The sequence below is a fragment of the Alnus glutinosa genome, chromosome 1 (assembly GCF_958979055.1).
Source record: "Alnus glutinosa chromosome 1, dhAlnGlut1.1, whole genome shotgun sequence".
Classification (NCBI taxonomy): Eukaryota; Viridiplantae; Streptophyta; class Magnoliopsida; order Fagales; family Betulaceae; genus Alnus; species Alnus glutinosa.
Window position 1 is genome coordinate 19007709 of NC_084886.1, and position 18417 is coordinate 19026125.

An 18417-nucleotide genomic window follows, 5' to 3' on the forward strand; every position below is an offset into this window, starting at 1 on the left:
TGGCGGGGCCACTCCCACTTGGTCGAGCTACCCCTATTCCAACTTTTTTTTTTTTTGTAATTTTTTTGTTTTTAATTTTAATTTTTAAATTTATAAGGGCATTTTTATCTTATTAAAATAATTTCGTTTTTTTTTTTTTTTTTTTTTTGTTGACTTTGGGAACAAACATGAACACAAATTAAAGTTTGAGGGACATTGAAATTAAAAGGGAGTTTTGTGGGAGGTACTCGAACGTTTCCCTAATTCATTAAAAGCACCGGTGGATATTTTCACTGTCCTTTGAGCGACTTCGATCTATCGCATAAGCATTGTACCTCACGGCGGGAAACCGATTTTTTGGCGAAAACCCTCCCTCCAAAAATCGATCCCCATCCTCCATCAGCGCTTTTAAATCCCTAATCCACCCTCCTTTTCCAGGCTTTGGTCCATTCCAGTGTCTGCGACTGAGAGAGAGAGAGAGCAAAAGTAAGGCCAAGCACTCGTGCTTTTGCTCTCTCCTCCTCGCCTCCCTACCCCCAAAAATCCATGGCATTGGCTCTCAAGCACCACGAAGACGACACCGCCATCGATGTCCACACGGCCGGCGGCACTCCCATTAGGTATCTCCCCCTCGACCACGTGTACTCCGCCACTTCACCCTGCTGCGTCAGCGTCAGCGTGAGTGCCAGCGGCTCCTCCAACGTGATGTCGAAGAAGGTGAAAGCCCGCAAGCTCGTCGTCGATGATTTCGACAACGATCCCAATAGCAAACCATCCCCTCTCCTCCATAGACCCCCTCTCATCCACGTCTACTCTCGCCGCCCCAAGAGATTCCACCATTCCTCCTTGTACGATTCTTTAATCTCTCGCGACGGGGAAACTTGTGAGTTTGATGAGGGTGAGGACTCGAAGATAGGGGGGAGATTGTTGAACAAAAAGAAGAAGAAGAAGAGGAGATTTGGGAGCAGTGAGCTGGTGAAGTTGGGCGTCGACTCCAGCGTCTTGCGCAACCTGGATGGGCCGCGATTGAGGGATTCCCGAATTCACAATAACATTAATGGTAGTAATAGTAATTTGCGGAAAAGAAGGCGAAATTCTTCGCAGAATTGCGACAACGTTTTGCCCGATTCACCTTCCACTAAGAGATGGGTCAGGTGAGTGTTGGAAGCATTAACCTTTCATTTTTTTTTTTCTTTTTGTTTTTAGCAAAAGCATTCACTGCAATTCTCCTTGAGGGTTTTATTTTTTCGATTAGAACTTGTGAAAATCTGGATTGACAGGGGACAATTTTAATTTTGCCTCTAACAGGTTGAGTTTCGACAGCGTTGATCCAAAAACATTTATTGGATTACAATGCAAGGCAAGAACTTTGTAAGCCTTTTATTTATTTATTTTTTATATGTATATATATTTTGAAGTCTAGACCTTGCCTCATTGAATTTGGTCATACTCTTGCAATTGTTTTAGAAAATTAATTTTATTGAGTTCAGGTTTATTGGCCATTGGATGCTGATTGGTATTCTGGTCGACTTGTGGGTTACAATCCTGAGGCTAATCGACATCATGTATGGGTTCTCATTTCTATTTTTTTTTTCTTGTTTAACCATTCGAATTCTTGAAGGTTTGCACCAGTATCTCGGCATTCATTTGAGCCAATGCAGGTAGAATATGAAGATGGCGATAAAGAAGAGCTGATTCTTTCAAACGAAAAAGTTAAATTCTATATTTCTCATGAAGAGATGCAGCGTTTGAACTTGAGTTGCAGTGTTAAGAGTATGGATGGTGATGTCTATGATTACAATGAGATGGTTGTGTTGGCTGCAAGTTTGGATGATTGCCAAGAGCTTGAGCCTGGGGATATCATATGGGCCAAGCTTACTGGTCTGTGCTTTATCTTTGTCTTTTTTTGAATATTTTAATTTTTTTGGGCAACTTGGAGATAATATGTAGACCAAAAAGAGAAATAGAAAAGAAAAGCCTGGAGACTTCATTTTGAGATAGACATTGCACCTTTTGTTTCATGAGTTATAAAAATGAGAAAATATTCTTGGCTGTCATTAAGTATAACCCATTGCATTTTGACACCTTATGAATTAATTGGATCTCGGGTAACTAAAAGTTGGTTTAACTATTAACAATTGTATTTTTCTTTTACTAACATTTTAGTTCTGCTTTGCAACTTTGTGGTCATAACTACTTGTACTGCTTTTTGATGTTGATTCTAGCTTATGTTGGGTTTAATAGCAGAAGTAATTTATAGTAGCCTATGCATTGGTATTTGCTTCTGCTAAAAGTCCAGTGGAACTTCCTTTGAGTCAGTGACACTAGCTGTGTACTGTCAGTAGTTTTTTTTTTTGATAAGTAGCTGTGTACAGTCAGTTGTTATGCACCACTATGTTGCTAATAGTTCTTATTATACCTAATTCGTATGGTTTGGGTATTGTTTGTCTTTTGTACACTTTCAGAATTTAATTTAGAAATTATTTTCAGTTCATAATATGCAATATGATTTTTACTACTATTGTTGTACATTCACCTGTTAATTGTTTAATTTTTACTCCAACTTCTTTTGATAAATAATGTCATATCATTAAAAAGTGCAGAGGGCGCAACCGTAGTACACAAGAAGCATACAAAAGTGCCCCTAAAAAGAGAAAATAGGAGAGCAAAAAATTAAAAACTCTGCAAACGTACACAACTCTGGCTATGATGAGCCGGGACCCATACAAATAAAGTATTAAGCACGTTTTGACACAACTCCAACACCAGCATTTCTACATCTTCAAAGTGTTGAGCATTCCTCTCACACCAAAGACCCTACATGACACATAAAAGAATATGCTTCCAAATTTGCTTAACTTGACCACGACCCAACTGGCAACTACTCAACAAATCCAGCACCCATCGCGGCATAACCCACTCCACCCCAAACAAAATATAAAAAAAGCTGCATATATCCTGTTCAACATCACAGTGAAGTAAGAGTTGGTCAATGGATTCCTCATCCAACTTCTTTCAATTGTTTTCGTGCAGGTCATGCTATGTGGCCAGCATTTGTTGTGGATGAATCACTCATTGGCGATCATAAAGGTTTAAGCAAAATTTCGAGAGGAAGATCAGTTCCGGTGCAATTTTTTGGTACACATGATTTTGCAAGGTTTGTAATCCTTTAAGTCTGAAGGAAATTTTATGTTTGTCATTTGCACTAAAAAGTTTAATAAATGCATATGTTGGACCAATCTTATTGAAGCTGACATCATAGCTTTTTTCTTGTGATTATCCAGGATTAAAGTCAAACGAGTTATCTCATTTCTCAAGGGACTCCTTTCTTCTTTCCACCTGAAATGCAAGAAACCTCGCTTCATTCGAAGCTTGGAAGAAGCGAAAACGTAAGTTTATATATTAGAGTTCATTTTCAGCTTAAGCAATGTGGGAAATGTGTTTCACTGTGAATGTTTTTGTCATATGAGCCTCCAAGTTTCCTATTTTACACAATATTGACATGCCTGCTCTAGATGTTTCAGGGTTTAGACTAGTTGTGTTTGTGTGTGTGTGTATCTATTTATCTATCTATCTATCTATATATGTATATATTGTTATATTACCAGTATAAAATCTTTATTACTTATCAAAAAACCTTGTTCATTTCATCACAAATTTTCATCAATATAGGTATGCTTATGTCAGAAGTGGTTTTTGAGATTATTGTATGATCATTGCAGATCCTTGTGCTTGTGTCCTTATAAAATATATTCTTTGCAATTGCAGTTTGAATAAGTTGTGCAATGTGAACATAGGCCTGGGAAGCAAGTTTCCATGAGCTAATTTTTGTTCCTGTTGATGGCCACACTTACCAGCTTGCCTTATCTAGTGACAAATTTTCATGACTGTTAAAAGACTTCTGGGCTTTAAAATCTGAATAAGCTGGATATATTTGGATATTAGTTGCTTCTCATATCTTTTGAGGTTTTCTGATTGCATTAAGGTTTCCCTGAATATTCCTTGCTCCTGGCCATTTGACCTTTGCCCTATCAGTTTTAAAATTTGTGGTTTAATTACAAGTCCTTTGTAGTGCATTTTTAGCTACTATCTGTATGTCATTTGAATCAAAAGAGTCCACTTGGCTCTCTTTCTTGACACTTGAGATACCAGTTATTGCAATCGTGTGGCTTTAATCAGGTATTTGAGTGAACAAAAGCTTCCAAGAAGAATGCTTCAGCTGCAAAATGGAATTACTACTGATAATGTAAGTGCAAGTGAATCTGATGGAGGGAGTACAGATACAGGTGAAGATTGCATAGATGATGTAGGGATTCAGGGAGCGCTAGATGGCCTTGGAACTTCTCCCTATGTAATTGGGGATTTGAAAATTATGAGCCTCGGTAATTCTCTATAGACTTGAACTTCTCCTTCCTATAAGCTAAGACATTGTATACAAATGCTTGTCTCATGTATTTCTCCAATTTTCACGTTGCATTTGTGACTGAGGTGTTATTCTTGAGAACTCAGCTTTGGGAGTTGAACTCAGGACATGGCACCATCATCATTCTTTTATTTTTTTGCTTTGACATCTTCAGACAGGAAACACAATACTTGTTTGGATAATTATATCACCCCTCCGGGATCTGATACTTTTATTAAAAAATGTCAAAACTGCATTTAGAGAACAGTATTTGAATTATTTGATTGATGGGGTTCATAGACGGCCATTCTGCTCATGAGCATATGAAATGTTCTTGCAGGAAAGATCGTCAAGGACTCAGAGTATTTCCAGGACGAGAGATTCATTTGGCCTGAAGGATATACTGCTGTGAGGCAGTTTACTTCAATAACTGGTGGAGAATCTCTTTTTTGCCTATCACAGTGCTGTTGCCACACTTCATATTTTAAGTTTCTTTGATAATCTTAATTACGATGCCATTTTCATAACATTTTTGCTTTTGATGCTGGGGGATTCAGATCCCAATATTCGCGCATTATATAAGATGGAAGTGTTGAGAAATGCTGAATCAAAGGTTCGGCCTCTATTTAGAGTGACGCTAGATGATGGAGAGCAGGTACTTGTATTGTGATGAAATGAACCTGTTATATGAGTTCATGGTCACTCTAACTCTTTTGTTACATTTGATGATGCTTGTGCTGATCTCTTTGCTTTTCTTCACATGTTTATCCTCTTTGTAGCTCTCACATGAATCAGTGATGACTGTGTATAGGCTCTAGCATCACTGAATTAGAAATTTTTGGATTTTCTTTTTAATCTAGAACTAGATATTTGACTATTTGCATCTGTATACACATTATCACATGTTTAGCAAGACAATCACTTTGTCATATGTTCTTGGTTTGGGTGGTATTGTAGGAAAAGGGTTAGATATTAGAATGGGTTGAAAATGACTGCTAACATTGAATGAAACATTTAATAAATCCACATTAATTTGTTTTCATTTAAAATGTTGTTTTCTCATCTATTTCATTGGACATTTTGCACTATACGCTTTCAAATATTCTAATAGATTGTGTTTCTTTTTATTAGGCCAAAGCACAAAATTTGTTTCTTCTTGATTTTTCAATATTCTTGTATATGTATGCTTGCCCTTGCATTACGGCATAGCTTGATGTGTAAACATATATGTCTACATACATATCTATTCTATGTATGTATTTTACTTTTTACTCTCCTGTACAGTTTAAGGGATCCACTCCATCTGACTGCTGGGATAAAATATACAAAAGGATCAGAAAAATACAAACGAGTAGCTCTGATTGTTCAGGTGCTGAAGGTGGAGAAAGGATTTATAAATCTGGTTCCGATATGTTTGGCTTCTCCAATCCTGAAGTTGTGAAGCTTATACAGGTATAACATTAAATAACATTTCCCTTGAATTTTTTTAGTTTGCACTTAACTCCATTTGCTCCCTTTCTTCTCAATTGGACATTTGCTATGTCCACGTCTAGAAATGAGTCGGCCCCTGTAGTGTTACTGTATTTTGGTTATTCTCTCCTTTCTTCTGAATTTGTTTGTTGTGCTATAAAAATTATATGGAAATTGAATAAATCTTTACCTTAAAGTGATGTTCAAGTCATAGTTATCTATTTACATTTTTAACATTTAGGAGTTCCATACAGTTAGGAGCTCCATACATGAAGATCATTTTTGTGACCTTTTTGTCGAAATTGGTACAGTATCTGTAATTGTGAACAAAGATACTTGGAACATGTTACGTTTGGGTTTGTGGTACGGGTACAGGAATGTGGTATGCTCTTGTGCTTGGTACACAGTATGATGCGGGTAGGATTAGTTGGTTTGCTACTTGGGGTGGTGGTACCAATTGCGATGCTAGTTTGGGTCACTTTGGGAGTCTGTGTACATGTGGATTATTATTACAAAAATAAAAAGTAATAATCTAATCAGATTTTATTTTGTGTATGAATCATATTAAATATTCTATTATTTGAAAAAGGGAAAAAACTATTGAAATTCAGATCAGATTTTTTTATTTTGGGTATGGGATCAAATTGGTATTCTATTCATTCAAAATATCCAATTCTAGTGTGGAGTCATGTTGAATGGTGCCTGCCATTGCAATTGATTTGAAATTTCAAATCTCCAGCAGACCTTTCCAACTGTCTTAAGTCCAGTTGTCCAATTCTACTGTGGAGTCATGTTGAACGGTGTCTGCCTTTGCAATCTGAGGATCATTTGACTCACATATGCTGATTGAGTCTGACCTCTAATTTGAACACCTCCATAATTTATAGCTGTAGTGCATTGAGCAAGTCTAGGTTTCATATATGTAGTTTATTGGAAGTCGTGCACCAGTTGATATGCTAAGGAACACTCCAATTATTTCTTATAATTATATAATTTATATTGATGTTTTACATGAATTCTTACAGCAAGGAATAATGATATTTAACATTCATTTTTCTAAATGGATAAATCTTTCTTGTTGCTTAGTGAATAGTTATCTAGTAACCATTAGCTGGCAAATGTGACGGTTAATTTTTGTACTATTTTGAAACTTTTTGAGAGCCAGCGAGAATTTGTCATTGGTTAAATATTCACATAACCTTCTGATCTTCCCTAGACCTTATGCTCTAATTTATAGTCTGAAATGAGTGTCAATGGTACAGGGGTTATCTAAATCTAGACTTCCTTCAAAATTCTCTACGAGCAAGTTAGCCTCTAGAAGATATCAAGACCCGCCTGTTGGGTACAGACCTGTTCGTGTTGACTGGAAAGACCTTGACAAGTGCAGTGTTTGCCACATGGATGAGGTGAAAGCCAGTTTCTATTGCATGATTTTTCATTGGCACTCTTGCATAACATTTCTTTTGACTCTGTTTGCTGTCCTCGCTTTATTTTTTATTTAGTTTAATAGAAGATTGAAAATGGGTTCCTATCTTTGGAAGCATGTTTCTCTCTGGGAGCATTGCATTTACCTTTTTGTTTTGGGTGGGGGTTATTCATTTGTTCATCCCACCTTCATTTTTTTTCCTTTCTAGTTGACCTATATATGATTTCGATGCTGTATGTTGTATGGTTTGGCTGATTGAGCTTGTTTTGTTTATAGGAGTATGAAAACAATCTGTTCCTGCAATGTGATAAATGCAGAATGATGGTAAGGGCTTCTTTATTTGTTTCTGTGATGTCGTTTTCATGGCATATTAGGATCATGGTGTTGAACCTAAATAGCTTTTTTAACTACGGCGATGCAAGCGTGTCTTCTCGGGGAGGGAAAGGCAAGGCTCACGCGCCATAGCGTGTATGCTCCATGTGGGTTATGGGTTTGAGGGTCTTAGGGTTGAGGGTTTATTTGGGTTTCTTCTTGTAGGCAGTTTTGTTTGTTCTTGTGTATACTTCTTGTGTACGTAGGGGCGCTTTACGCCTTTTTTTGTTAAATTTATTACTTAAAAAAAAAAGGATCATACAAGTAGAGCAGTTGGTCTAAATAGAAGACATTGTTCCATCATATCTTCTGTTAGTGCTAATGGTCTTTATATTGAATGGAATCTCCCCCCCCTTATAAACAAGGGGTAGAGGGTGAGGTCACATTTTAAATCCCGTGCAAGAGTATGAGTTGATTTCTCTATCAAGAGATTATATCTACTGTTAGTCAAACAATTTGCTCATCTTTGCTGTTGTTTTCAACAATTCTTCCTCTGCTTTATTAGTTTATTCATTTCTTGAGAGTCATTTTCTTTCTTCCTATCTACCTTTTTCATGGTTGCTTTCATATTTTTAGTGAAGATGCTTATGTCTATGCAACCTATATTTGCCTTTGCTGTTTGCTTAGGTCCATGCTAGATGCTATGGAGAGTTAGAACCTGTTGATGGAGTGCTATGGTTATGCAACTTATGTCGACCAGGGGCTCCCAACCCTCCGCCACCTTGCTGCCTTTGTCCTGTTATAGGTACTCAAATATCATTAGAACTTTTATGTAAAGCCATGGATCATTCGATATTGAATCTGTGAAATGACTCTTCTTTAGGGGGTGCAATGAAGCCTACAACTGATGGGCGTTGGGCTCATCTGGCATGTGCCATATGGATACCTGGTTCGTGAGTGTATAGTTCAGATTTTTGGTTATTCAGATATTTTATTGTGAGTTTTAACTCACCAAATATGCTGCAGAAACTTGCTTATCTGATGTCAAAAGAATGGAGCCTATTGATGGGCTAAGTAGAATCAATAAGGTATCTTCTTACTTATCAAAAAAAAAAAAAGAATCAATAAGGTATCTCTTTTGTCATATTGAACGCGTTTTCATATTCGTATGATCTAGATTTGTTATTTAATGTTTTCAATTAAGAAAATGATCTTTATGATATTTTCATTCTGAGGATTAAGTGAATTGCTGTGGTGAACTCTTCAAGTCTTCACTATGAACCTTAAGAATCATAACAGTCTAATCATCAACATTCAGCAGAGTGTTTTTCCTTTCTCACTAGTCCTTTATTTGTATTCATTTATCATTATTACTTTCTTATATTTTCCTATGTACTTGATTGCGCCTTGCGCTTTTTTAATGATATTTCTCTTACTTATCAAAAAAATAAAATAAAATAAAAATTATTACTTTCTTATATTTGTATGTTTAACAGGACCGCTGGAAGCTTTTATGTAGCATCTGTGGTGTATCTTATGGAGCTTGCATTCAAGTAGGTTCATTATTCTTATCATAGTAGGCTTAATTTCAATGGTTCTCTATTTCACGTTTAGCTGCTTTCCATGGTAACTCCACTCCAAATATGCCAACTTCTTTCCTTAGCCTGTTACTACTGAGTCCCCCAAATTGTTCTTTCTTTCTTTTCAATTTTTCTTGTTTTAGTGATATCATATGGAGGCCCTTCTTTTCTTGACATCTTTGCATGAGGGACCAAAGAACTTCAAACTATTAGCATGCCCTAACAAAATTTATTTACTTTGTAGAATGCACAAATTATGTAGATATGTTGTAGAACATGCAACTGAGGTGTAAAAGAAACTATGTCGTGTACCCAAGTTTCACTCTGCACATGGAGATTGCTAGATGTTAATATAGGAGAGACCAAGCCCCAACTCGTGGATGAAGGTACCATTAACAAAAAAACCATGCCTTAACAATATCTTCCGGGATTCAATTCTTAATGTCTTTCTTAGCCTAGACCGTATATTTCAACAAATCTCGCAACAAAGTCTGCACCCTTTCATATTATTTGGTGGAGATGGTAGTTGATCTTTAGATTATTTGAGAAGTTTTTTTATAACAAGAACTGGATTTATACTCTGTTAGTGAAATGTACTGTTTTGTTCTCTGTTTAGAAAACAGATTAATGTACTTGATTGTTGTGCGCCTGCTACACATAATCTTCTTTTATGTACCAATCTGCTCTAATTAGAGTAACAATTTTGCACAATAAAGAAAAGTTTTATTCATTTATTTTAATTTTTTATAATTAATTGAAATATCATTAAAAGCGTAAGGCACTCCCAAGTACACATGGAGAATACCACAATAAAGAAAAGTGTAACCTACTTTAGAAAGAATTGAAGTTATTTCAAAGTTACCTGTAAAGCAGAAATATATTTCCTGAAAGATGTACTTTTTTTTTCTTAATTGATTGCTGCCCTCAGAATGAAGAATGTAGGATCACAAATGAAGTAGGCCTAACCAATTTTCTTCTTCTTCTTCTTCTTCTATTGTACTTAAAGTATGGAACATGCCTAGATTGTAAAATATAAATTTTATCTGCATCAGCTTGCTTCAGACTGAAAAAGAATCTATACATTTTTGAAACTTCATTTTACATTTGTGGTCTTTCTTCCTTCTGATTATGAATTCTTTCTAAATTGAAATTGTTTACAGTGCTCAAACAATACTTGTTATGTAGCATATCATCCACTTTGTGCACGCGCTGCTGGTTTGTGTGTTGAGGTATACTTTCTTCTCATTATCACGTCTTCAGAAATGCTTCTCATATGGTTCATTTGCATATTGTTTATATATTTATTTAGTTATTTTCTATGATTGCATAGCTTGAAGATGAGGACAGATTATATCTGCTTGCTGTAGATGATGATGAAGAAGATCAGTGCATCCGTCTACTTTCCTTCTGCAAGAAGCATAGGCAGCCCTCTAATGAGCGTTCAGCTGCTGATGAACGTCTTGGGCGAGTTTCTCGTCAGTGTTCGGACTATACACCACCATCTAATCCATCTGGCTGTGCTCGCAGTGGTATGTTATTAGACATTCAATATTCTTGTGTATTTATATTTATAGTACTGTTGCTACATACACTTCACGAATTGTTATTTCACTTCTCTCCCTCTGTTTCTGTCTGAATATAATTGTGATTATATTGCTCTTTGTAACCAGTTACTTCTCTATGTTAAATATCATCTCTCTCTCTCTCTCTCTCTCTCTCTCTCTCTCTCTCTCTCTCTCTCTCTACGTGTGTGTGTTCTGATGCCAGCTTCCATGTTTCAGGTAGCTTTGCCTGGAATAGTAATAATTATGGCTGTTTATAGTAATTTTTTACTTTTTATTAAGGGGAATTACATTCGACTCCTTGAACTGTTAGCCCTGGTTGTTATTCTGACACTTTGGTGATTAAATGGACGTTATGTTTTCCTCTACACCAGTCAGCCATCAAAAGCTGATGGAATCAGTTCGTGTTGATGGGGGAAACAAGACTCCTTAGCACAAGCGCTAAGCGATAATAATACCTTTGCTTAGAGTTATTCAAGAAGCTAACTAAGGATTGAATGAGGTACCGTTAGGGCACCCTAGTTGTCTTCCTCTCAACCTATTGACCTCTCGTCCGCACCAACCTCTCACTCTCCTTTGCAATCCTTCTTATTGGCCTCAAGGCAGGAGATATTCTCTATCCTTGCTTGGGGGAAGGTAAAGAAAGCAGTATTGAAGCCGGCCACTGACTTAGAGAACAGGTCTCCCCCTTTTCGAGTGAAGAAAGGAGTCGGTGCACTTCGGCATAAGCCTTACTATTCATCTAACTCTGTAATTAGCACTTCATTCTCCCTCCACCTGTGGCTCCCACTGCTGCTGCCTCTATTCTTCGCCAACTCACTGCCATTTAACTTTCGCATTTTCCATAAATTCTTCTGTTAACTAGGTCCAACATGGGTGGTTGATTAGTTATTTAGTTTGTCAGGATTTGTTAGTTAAGGTCCCTTCATTTTGGTTTGTAATTTTTCTTTCCCACTCTTTGGCAGAACCTTACAATTACTTTGGTAGAAGAGGACGGAAAGAGCCTGAAGCCCTTGCTGCTGCTTCCTTGAAGCGCTTGTTTGTACAGAACCAGCCTTACTTAGTCGGTGGTTACAGCCAACATACATTTTCAGGCAACTTGATGCCTTCATATGGAGTCATTGGCTCGAAGTTCTCTTCTACCCTTCAGAGGCTGAAAAGCTCTCAGCTTGATGCTCCTAACAATATACTTTCTATGGCTGAGAAATATAGATACATGAGGGAGACATTCCGAAAGAGACTAGCATTTGGTAAGAATTGGTTTTGTTTCTAACAACTTTCACAAGAATCAATGTTATCTCTTTCTATTTTCTTGCTATCTTCAGTTTTGCATGTATCTTATTGTTTATGGTCTTGATATATTCCCTGAATTCATTACGTCATTTCTATTTCCTTCTTTTTCTTTTTCACTGATAATTTATCTTCCATCCAATGACTCACTTTTGCCAATGTTACTCCAAAAAAATTATTTTGTTTTGCTTTATGTTACTTTTTTTTTTTTTTTTTTTTTCTTTTTTTCCTTTGTGTGGTTGAAGCGAGTGGTAGATGCCCTGTTGACCTTGATCATTTGTTAAAAATATTGTACCTTTTTGGGCTTTTGGTAATGGTGTCTATATTCTTCCTGAATTTGTTCTCTTTCAAGCTGTGAAGGCTCTCATCCACCATAGATTATAATTATTTGAAAATATACAGTGAATGATACTAATGCCATGAAAATATACAGTGAACGATACTTCTGCCGTCTTGTTGTTTGTCTGAAACCGAAATTTCAAATATTGTTATTGAAGATAATGCCACATAATAATTTTTTGTTTAAAATTATAATGCTACATGGTTCAATTCTGCTGAATTTACCAGGCGATGTCTTACCATAGTCGTGAGATGGACTAGGTCTCATAACCAAATCACGCTCCAATACCATGTCAAAAAATCAGAAACCTGTTGTTGCATTAATTCTTTGGTCAGTTATACAACTGTTAATTTTTTCATGGAGTTTTCCTGGTCTAGTTGGCCCAATTCTTAGGAATTTATTGTTCCATTAGTCACGACTCACGTGAAATTCTGCTAATTTCATGCCATAGTTTTACACATTTTCAATTTAGTGTACATTCTCGTTCGCTCAAGTGTCCTTGAGTTTTGAGCCTTAATTTAATGATTTCCACTTTCGTTATCTACTTTCATGAATCTTTTAAACACAGGTATTTGACCTTTTGTATTGTTCATCTGTTTGTGTTGCAATGATTTTTTTTTTTGATAAGTCAGAAAAAAAATATAATCAAAATATCACGTCCCCTTCCCGAGGTTACTACATGAAAACCAGAGCATTTCACTAGGTCTTGCAATAAATTATTTGGTATCATCGCTATTAGTAGTCTTATGCATACGGGACAAGCAATAGGCAATGACTATATATATAAATATAATGTATTTGCCTGATTTTGGCTTTTGTGGCGTGTTTTTTTTTTTTTAAAAAAAAAACTATAGGGAAATCTGGAATCCATGGATTTGGCATCTTCGCAAAGCATCCACATAGAGCGGGAGACATGGTAAAGTAATTTGCTTATTATTATATCATCCCTTATAAATGCATGCGAAATGAAAGACTAACATTTAATTTCTGCAGGTGATTGAGTACACCGGTGAACTTGTTAGACCTCCTATAGCTGACAGGAGAGAGCGCTTTATATACAATTCATTAGTGGTAAGTGTTTTTGATAGTGTTGATGTGCTTATTGATATATGTGCCTTTTTCTATTAGCTATTTCCTACCGAGTTGATTGAGTACGAAAGATTTTGAGAGTATCATAAGTTTATTTATGGTTAATCGTCTAAATTGACTGTTAAGGGCACTTTTGGTTCTATTCAAGCAATAGCTGTTAGGTTGCAGAATTGTTGCATTTATCTATTAAGGGAAAGAGAGTCAATGAGGTCTTTGTATAGTTGATTATTGGAAATCTTAAATCTGTGTATATTGGTAGTTCAGCTTTGTTAAAGGGAGAATGCCTTATTGTCAGTTTAGATGGAGGGAGAGGAGAAGAAAGGAGAGGGTAAAGGATTGAGGATCCCATTTCCCTTGTTTGGATCTACTCTTTTGGGCAGGAGAGAGGATTTGATGGAATCTTTTTTTTTTTTTTTTGGGGGGGGGGGGGGGGGGGGTTGTATCCCCTAAAAACTCCCTTTTTCAATTCCCTCAATCGAGGACAAAGGGGATACCGATATAATTTGTTTTTCTATACCTACCTTTTTACCCCTAATAATTTATTCAAATTCCAATAACTTCCTTGCAAAACCTTGTCAGTTGTATCCCTTTATTGTCAATTTATAAGATATCTTATCCGTTATATCCCTTTATTGTCAATTTAGAAGATATCTTATCCGTTATTTTCATTTTCACTCTTGAACCAAACTTCTTTCTTCTGCCGAATAGGAAGAGATAAGTACCTGCTATAATCTCCTCTCCTCTCCCTTGAAACTCCTAAACATGGTGTTATGTTGCTAACTATTGATATATAATAGCCATTGTGCTTGTTAGTTCTCTCTCTCTCTCTCTCGCTCTCTCTCGCTCTCTCATTTCCTCTAAATTTAGACTCTATTATTTTTAATCTTGTTTAATTCATACATATAATATATGAATGTTCCTGCAGACATGCATGGTAAGTTTTATGTAGGTTCTTTTATATTTAGTTGTTCCTACATAAATATAGTTGTTTTGAGAGTAGTTGAATTTGGAAGTTTATTCTGTTGTATCTTATGTGAAAAAATCAGAGAGAAAGGAATTGCCAGATTTTGAAAGGGTTGAACTTATGCTAATCTCGTTCAAATCTTTATTCTTGAAAATTTTGTATGATTGGGTATATATCTTAGTTAGTGTCCATTCCACTTTTAGAATTTATTACAGTTTTAAATTAAAACAATTAAAACCATATGTTTTTTTTGATAAGTAATTGGAATTCAATACAATAAAAGGGCAGAGAGGCGCAACCTTTATACACGAGAAATATACAAGAAAGCCCCTAAATGGGACGAGAAGAGAATAAATTTAAAAAGTCCACATAAGTATTAAAGCACAACACACTCCTAACTCTATTCAAACTAATAAGAGTCCTAGTGAGTGTGTTAAGGAGAAACCCGGTTGATCACAACTACTAGTGACAACCGGTTCCTAAAGAGATAGAATCCTACCTGTATTTACTAGAAGAGTTTGAACTGTATTTGTTTACTTTAGGCTGCTGATCACAGTTTTGTAATTAGATTAGGTTTATCTCTAAGAGATGGTATTAGACTAGGAAGCAAGTACTTTGATGTTATCTTGTATCATGTATAAACTCTATATAAATCAATAGATGCTCACAAGATGAGAAAGCTTGAAAAGCCAAATATTATTTGTTTTTACAATAATTAAAATCATTCAAGCAATGGGGGGACGCTATCTAAAAATATAACATATTAATCAAATGCTTTCGTAGCTCCACCATTGAAGTCTCTACATCTTCAAAGAGCCGCTCATTCCGTTCCTACCATAATTCTTTAGGAGTAAATTTAGTATACTAACTTTATAATTGGGTATTCTCCTGTTTTTAATAAAATAATTATTTACATATAGAGAGCAAATATACATACGCTGGCTAATAATATCATTATGCTCAAGGATGTGGCTGTAGTCATTATTGGTATGGTCAAATAATATATTATAGATATGTTCATACCTTTCCATTAGGTTCTTTGGGGCTCTTTTTTTTTTGGGTGGATATATATCTATAGACGCGTGCGTGCACAAACAAATATATCAAACCCAGCAAAAAATTAATGAGCTTAGTGTAAGCGGGAAGCTTAAAGATCTGCTATGTAATATTCTTCTTAAGGAGTCTGGAGATGAAGAGAAGGAATATGGAATAGCAATAGTTGAAGATGAATCTTTATTTGAAGATTCCAGTTCTGATGAAGTATGTGATGAGGACTGCGGATGCACAGGATCTGCGTTAGGAATAAATATATTAATGAAAGAAGAAAATCACATACTTAACTGTTTATTCTTTTTATAGCTTGGTGTGTGTGAGGACTGTGGATGCACAGGATCTGCATTAGGAATGAATATATTAACGAAAGAAGAAAATCTCATACTTACCTGTTTCTTCTTTTTTATAGCTTGGGGTGTGTGTGTGTGTGTGTGCATTGTTCGAATTGCTTGTTTTTCAAATGTCTTTGAAGCCCACAATCAGGTGTATCTCTCCTGGTTAGTTTTGTAGGTGTGCTTGTGTTTCCACTTGAGATTTGTTTTTGTTCATAAGATAGAAATAGGAATATTTTTGTATGTATTTGTTTGTTTTGGTAATTGTTGCATTGCTAGCATATCAAATGACAAAAAAAAAGGGCTTCTCCAAAAAGTTGTTGACCTTTCCTCATGCAGGGTGCTGGCACTTATATGTTTCGGATTGATGATGAACGAGTCATTGATGCTACAAGGGCTGGAAGCATTGCTCATCTGATTAACCACTCTTGTGAAGTGCGTATCATCTGCTCCTGCTTTGCTTATGCAGTTTGTTGCTCTTGTGAAGAATTTTTCATTTAGACCAGCCTTTATATATCTGATAATTCCATGTAAAATCACATTAACCAATGAGATGCAAAGTCATATGTGACTGCTTTTTCAAAAATACTGATGGTTGGGACCGTATCTTGATCTCTCCTCCTAGGACTCTGCTTGGGCAGGAGTAACACTGGGTATTTGGGTATTTGGCCTTCTAACTCTGATAACAAAATCTTGTGGGAGAGTTATACTGGCTGTTATAATTCTATAACAATAATAAGATAATTCCAGCTTTGGGACTTTTGTCTAGCCATTCACATGTCATGAAGAACTTTATGGTGCTCTAATATTACATGTATATTGAGTTTTTAGTGGAAGCAATGCCACAAAAATTATTATTATTATTATTTTTGGTTGGGGGGTCTGGATTTTAGATTTTACTGGCTTACCTATTGTATTTTTTCTATGTGCAGCCAAATTGCTATTCAAGAGTTATAAGTGTCAACGGTGACGAGCATATAATTATATTTGCAAAGAGAGACATTAAGAGATGGGAGGAACTCACATATGATTATAGGTTTTCTTCAAGTTCAAATGTATGCAGGTTTCTTTCGTATTTTCTTTAGGTGCTGAACTTTTTTATCTTTGTATTGCAGATTTTTTTCAATTGATGAACAGCTAGCATGTTATTGTGGCTTCCCAAGATGCCGAGGTGTAGTTAATGACATTGAATCAGAAGAGCGAGCAGCAAAGCTATATGCACCCCGCAGTGAATTAATAGATTGGAGAGGAGAATGAGACAGGTAAGCAAACAATACATCAGTCTTTTTGTCCTCATGTCTATTTGTTTTTGGAATTTCCTTAATATTTGCTTGATTCAAGTTGGGTATACAAGTCATGAAATAAGTTGATACCTTGTACATTATGTCCTGCTTTGTCAGAATAACAGTAATTGTTTTATGCAGCATCTAGATTTTTAATTGATTATGTACACAATTGGGAGAGAGAATAAATGTGGCTGTGAAAGATAACTACATTTTTTTGGTGTATAATGAAGACTAACACCTCTCACCTGTAGTCATAGTTATAGGTCATATGATGTGGACTTATATTTTATTTTGTATTTATTATTTCCTGGCATCAGTAAGGTACAGTTTATTATCAATGACATAATTAAAGTGAACATAAAATGCATTGGAAGAAAATAAGGACTTTGCTGTCCATATTTTGTTTAATTTGAAAAATTTGTTTTGTTAAAAGAGTATGTGGTGGAGTGGTGAAATACTAAGAATAATCTGAGGTTTTGGATGCAATGACAAGTGGAAATCATTAAGCTGCATGCAATGTGGGACGAAATGGGACTTTGCAGTCATTGCTTGTTTTTGTTGAGAACCCTAAATGACCCTTGAATAAATTTTGTTTGAGTCTCATGTAAGAAAATTAATTTTGATTTCTCTTGTGAACAGGGTTAGTCTACGTTGTATGTATCCAAGGAATATATTCCAATTTTGATCCCTGTTAAGAAATCGAATCACTGAGTGTATCAAAACACAAGCCCATACGTTTTTCTTTTTTTGGTCCATTGTCTGGACTATGCAACAAGAGATAGTCCTCTTAAAATCTCCCTTTCTTGTTGTAGGAGCGATTCAATCCCCAGCCTCTTGTGACAAGAGGCTCCTACTAATTTAGTTGGTTGTCACCCACAAAAAATAACTTGTACATCACAAATGGATATTGGGCATATCAAAATCTGAAGGCACATACATTGCGAATGGTTCATATATTAAATAGATTCATCAACTTACATGTAAGAGCCTATATATTTTTTACAAGGTTTTTTCGTGGCACCCATTTAGTTAGGCACCAAGTAAAGCCCATAATTGATTTGAGATGGAGGGATTGGGGGATAGAAAGAGGGAAAACATAGAGGTAGTTCCTCAGTTGGGAGGTTAAATTGGGAGGAAAAGGAAAGGAGGAAGTGAGAAGCCACTTGGCCACTTTTTTCTCCCTAAAGTGGAAGGATTTGGAGGGAAAGAATGGGGCAGTTAGTAATGCACTTTTTAACGTTAATAATTTTATTTTCTTTAAAAAAGTTTGGTTGTATACCTTCAACAAAACTCTTTGTTCTCTCTCTAGCGGTGGAGCGTGTAGGCGTGTCC

At 35.9% G+C, this 18417-nt stretch overlaps 1 protein-coding gene across 5 annotated transcripts in view; it reads left to right on the forward strand.

Annotated features, from left to right (window-relative positions):
- The first annotated feature begins 208 nt into the window (after window positions 1–208).
- Window positions 209–18417, forward strand: part of LOC133876192 (histone-lysine N-methyltransferase ATX2) — a 41598-nt gene continuing 23389 nt past the window's right edge. For 3 of the 5 annotated variants that reach the window (XR_009901521.1, XM_062314478.1, XM_062314483.1), the window contains exons 1-24: window positions 210–1133; window positions 1288–1339; window positions 1470–1544; window positions 1641–1860; window positions 3013–3136; window positions 3264–3368; window positions 4159–4361; window positions 4722–4814; window positions 4939–5036; window positions 5666–5833; window positions 7114–7257; window positions 7554–7601; window positions 8277–8394; window positions 8473–8538; window positions 8616–8677; window positions 9086–9142; window positions 10330–10398; window positions 10500–10698; window positions 11697–11981; window positions 13216–13277; window positions 13355–13432; window positions 16139–16234; window positions 16732–16835; window positions 16915–17061. Coding sequence is in view for 4 of the 5 variants with exons in the window: in XM_062314478.1 (XP_062170462.1) it covers window positions 526–1133; window positions 1288–1339; window positions 1470–1544; window positions 1641–1860; window positions 3013–3136; window positions 3264–3368; window positions 4159–4361; window positions 4722–4814; window positions 4939–5036; window positions 5666–5833; window positions 7114–7257; window positions 7554–7601; window positions 8277–8394; window positions 8473–8538; window positions 8616–8677; window positions 9086–9142; window positions 10330–10398; window positions 10500–10698; window positions 11697–11981; window positions 13216–13277; window positions 13355–13432; window positions 16139–16234; window positions 16732–16835; window positions 16915–17056 (3276 nt within the window). In the remaining variant the exon portion in view is untranslated. Of the gene's footprint in view, window positions 1134–1287; window positions 1351–1469; window positions 1545–1600; window positions 1861–3012; window positions 3137–3263; window positions 3369–4158; window positions 4362–4721; window positions 4815–4938; window positions 5037–5665; window positions 5834–7113; window positions 7258–7553; window positions 7602–8276; window positions 8395–8472; window positions 8539–8615; window positions 8678–9085; window positions 9143–10329; window positions 10399–10499; window positions 10699–11696; window positions 11982–13215; window positions 13278–13354; window positions 13433–16138; window positions 16235–16731; window positions 16836–16914; window positions 17062–18417 lie in introns of all 5 variants that reach the window. The other 2 variants (XM_062314495.1, XM_062314490.1) reach the window with 2 other exon arrangements.